At 52.3% G+C, this 2,500-nt stretch overlaps 1 protein-coding gene across 5 annotated transcripts in view; it reads right to left on the reverse strand.

Annotated features, from left to right (window-relative positions):
• etv4 (ETS variant transcription factor 4) overlaps positions 1 to 2,500 on the reverse strand; it is a 74,398-nt gene that overhangs the window by 19,133 nt on the left and 52,765 nt on the right. For all 5 annotated transcript variants that reach the window (XM_063221670.1, XM_063221669.1, XM_063221671.1 and 2 more), the window contains 3 exons: positions 2,197 to 2,500; positions 1,548 to 1,809; positions 646 to 781 (listed from right to left, as the gene is read on the reverse strand). The exon at positions 2,197 to 2,500 is cut by the window's right edge and continues 116 nt beyond it. In XM_063221670.1, coding sequence (XP_063077740.1) covers positions 646 to 781; positions 1,548 to 1,809; positions 2,197 to 2,500 — 702 coding nt within the window. The remainder of the gene's footprint in view (positions 1 to 645; positions 782 to 1,547; positions 1,810 to 2,196) is intronic.

Genomic DNA, 2,500 nt, shown 5'->3' on the forward strand with positions numbered 1-2,500 from the left:
CTCTCTCTCTCTCTCTCTCTCTCTCTCTCTCTCTCTCTTTCTCTCTCTCACGCACCCACACACACACTACACCACTTAAAAAAATAGGGAAAAACAGAAAGCGACACATAATTTCGCACATGCACTAACTCTGCCCAAACAAACTTTCCACATCAACACCAACAAGCGTGAGAGCCAGCCAGACAAGCAGGCAGACAGGCAGGCAGACAGCACATTCTTTCCTTCTTTCAGCATGAGTGAGTGGTAGTCTGGATGTGTGCAATGTGCATTCTGTGTTATGCGTATGTGAGGGGATGTACTGTATGTACAATATAAGAATGTACTGTATGCAGATGTATAGTTATTGGCAGCCATGGGCTAAACGTTAAGGACATGGGCTTTAGTGCAGAGGTTTGCCGGTTCGAATCCCACCCTTCCACTACCCACCTCACCTCACCGGGTGTGTGTAGTCATGAGGCTCCTGCTTGACCATCAGGTGTGCAGGTGGGAACCACACACACACACACACACACGCACACACACACACACACACACACACACACACACACACACACACACACACACACACACACACACACACACACACACACACACACACACACACACACACACACACACAGAGGTCTCTCTGCAGCACCCCCTCACCTGGGTCGTAAGTGTAGTCATGAGGCTCCTGCTTGACCATCATGTGGGCGGGGGGGAACCTCTGTGGGGGGTGGTGCGGGTGGTGATGATGGGCAGCCAGGTGGGCAGCCCTCTCGTACAGGGGGTCCAGGTACTCCTGGTGGAGACGGAAGGAAGGAAGGAAGGAAGGAAGGAAGGAAGGAAGGAAGGAAGGAAGGAAGGAAGGAAGGAAGGAAGGAAGGAAGGAAGGAAGGAAGGAAGGAAGGAAGGAAAATGTGAGCAGAGTGCGGCACCATCGCTAAACTCCCCCGCCAAAATGAAAAATGGAAAATCGTCAAAATCGCCAAGTAGCGCTACTAACATGTTATGTGTGTGCTATTACCACACTATTACAATAATAACATGGTATTATATATTTTTTGTTTTGTTTTTGTTTTTAGTGGACTATCTCTAAGGAGCATACTAGGNCAGTCATGGGTGAGCGGTTAGGGCGTCAGACTTGCATCCCAGAGGTTTCCAGTTCGACTCCCGACCCGCCAGGTTGGTGGGGGGAGTAATCAACCAGTGCTCTCCCCCATCCTCCTCCATGACTGAGGTACCCTGAGCACGGTACCGTCCCACCGCACTGCTCCCCATGGGGCGCCACTGAGGGCTGCCCCCTTGCACGGGTGAGGCATAAATGCAATTTCGTTGTGTGCAGTGTGCAGTGTGCAGTGTTCACTTGTGTGCTGTGGAGTGCTGTGTCACAATGACAATGGGAGTTGGAGTTTCCCAATGGGCTTTCACTTTCACTTTTCGCTTTCATATTCATTGCAGCATATCAACCACCAATTTCTAATTAATTTATGGGCATTAAATGCTGTTACTCCATCTGAAGTCTGAGCCTGTCTTTTACCCACCACACGCCATTCTATATACACTACCTGCTTGAAGCTCTGCTGCAGGTAAGGCAGGCAGGAGTCTGAGTGCTGCCGATGGTAAACTCCACCACCACCTCCTCCTCCTCCTCCTCCTCCTCCTCCACCCGGTCCTCCTCCTCCACCTCCACCTCCAACACCTCCTCCTCCAGAGCCGGATGCGGAGCCGGCACTGTTGGGTGGGTGCATGCAGGGCAGAGGCTGGCTCTGAGGGGGGAAGGGGGAGCACATGTCCCCCGGACCATGGTGGCCACCTGGATACCTGGAGCTGGATGGGATGGAGAGGAAAGGAGAGACATTCATGATTGATAGACCACACGGGAAAAAAGAAATGGATAAAAACAGAGGCCTTGAGGAGGGTTAGCCAACATATGGAAAATGCTCAGGATGCCATTGCTTGAGGCATTATGTATCTTCTTAACATAATAGTCTATGTTGTGGTATTTTGGTAATACAATAAATCAACAATGTTAATAGAACTAGCTGGAGATGAATTCTTGACATTTTCACGTGATGTGAGTAGTCTAGCTGCATTGTCGTTGATTTTGTCCTTCAGAGGGCTGTGAAGGAGCCACCATGCAATGTGTTTCAGTGGTACTTGGCCTGACAAACGTTTGAGAGCAGTGTTCTACCCAGAACGGAGGGGTTATCTCACCTGTGGTTGAGAGGGTAGCTGTGGCTCTGGCCGTGTCCGTGTCCGTGGCTGTGGTTGTGGCCGTGAGCACCAGGCATTGGGGCCTGAGCACCACTGGCTGGCCCAGAGGCGGATGCAGATGCAGGGGCAGAAGGAGGAGGAGGAGGTGGGTTCATAAAGCCCTGCTGCTCAGGTGCTCCCCGGGCCCCCAGCGCCCCCTGTGGCTTGGGGGAGTAATGCTGCTGCATGGGGGACATGGGGCATGTTGGAGTCGGGGGAGCCCCAGGGCAGGAGCTCTTAGGGCCCCCACCGCCACCACCACCTC

This window comes from Engraulis encrasicolus, chromosome 17 (genome assembly GCF_034702125.1).
Source record: "Engraulis encrasicolus isolate BLACKSEA-1 chromosome 17, IST_EnEncr_1.0, whole genome shotgun sequence".
Classification (NCBI taxonomy): Eukaryota; Metazoa; Chordata; class Actinopteri; order Clupeiformes; family Engraulidae; genus Engraulis; species Engraulis encrasicolus.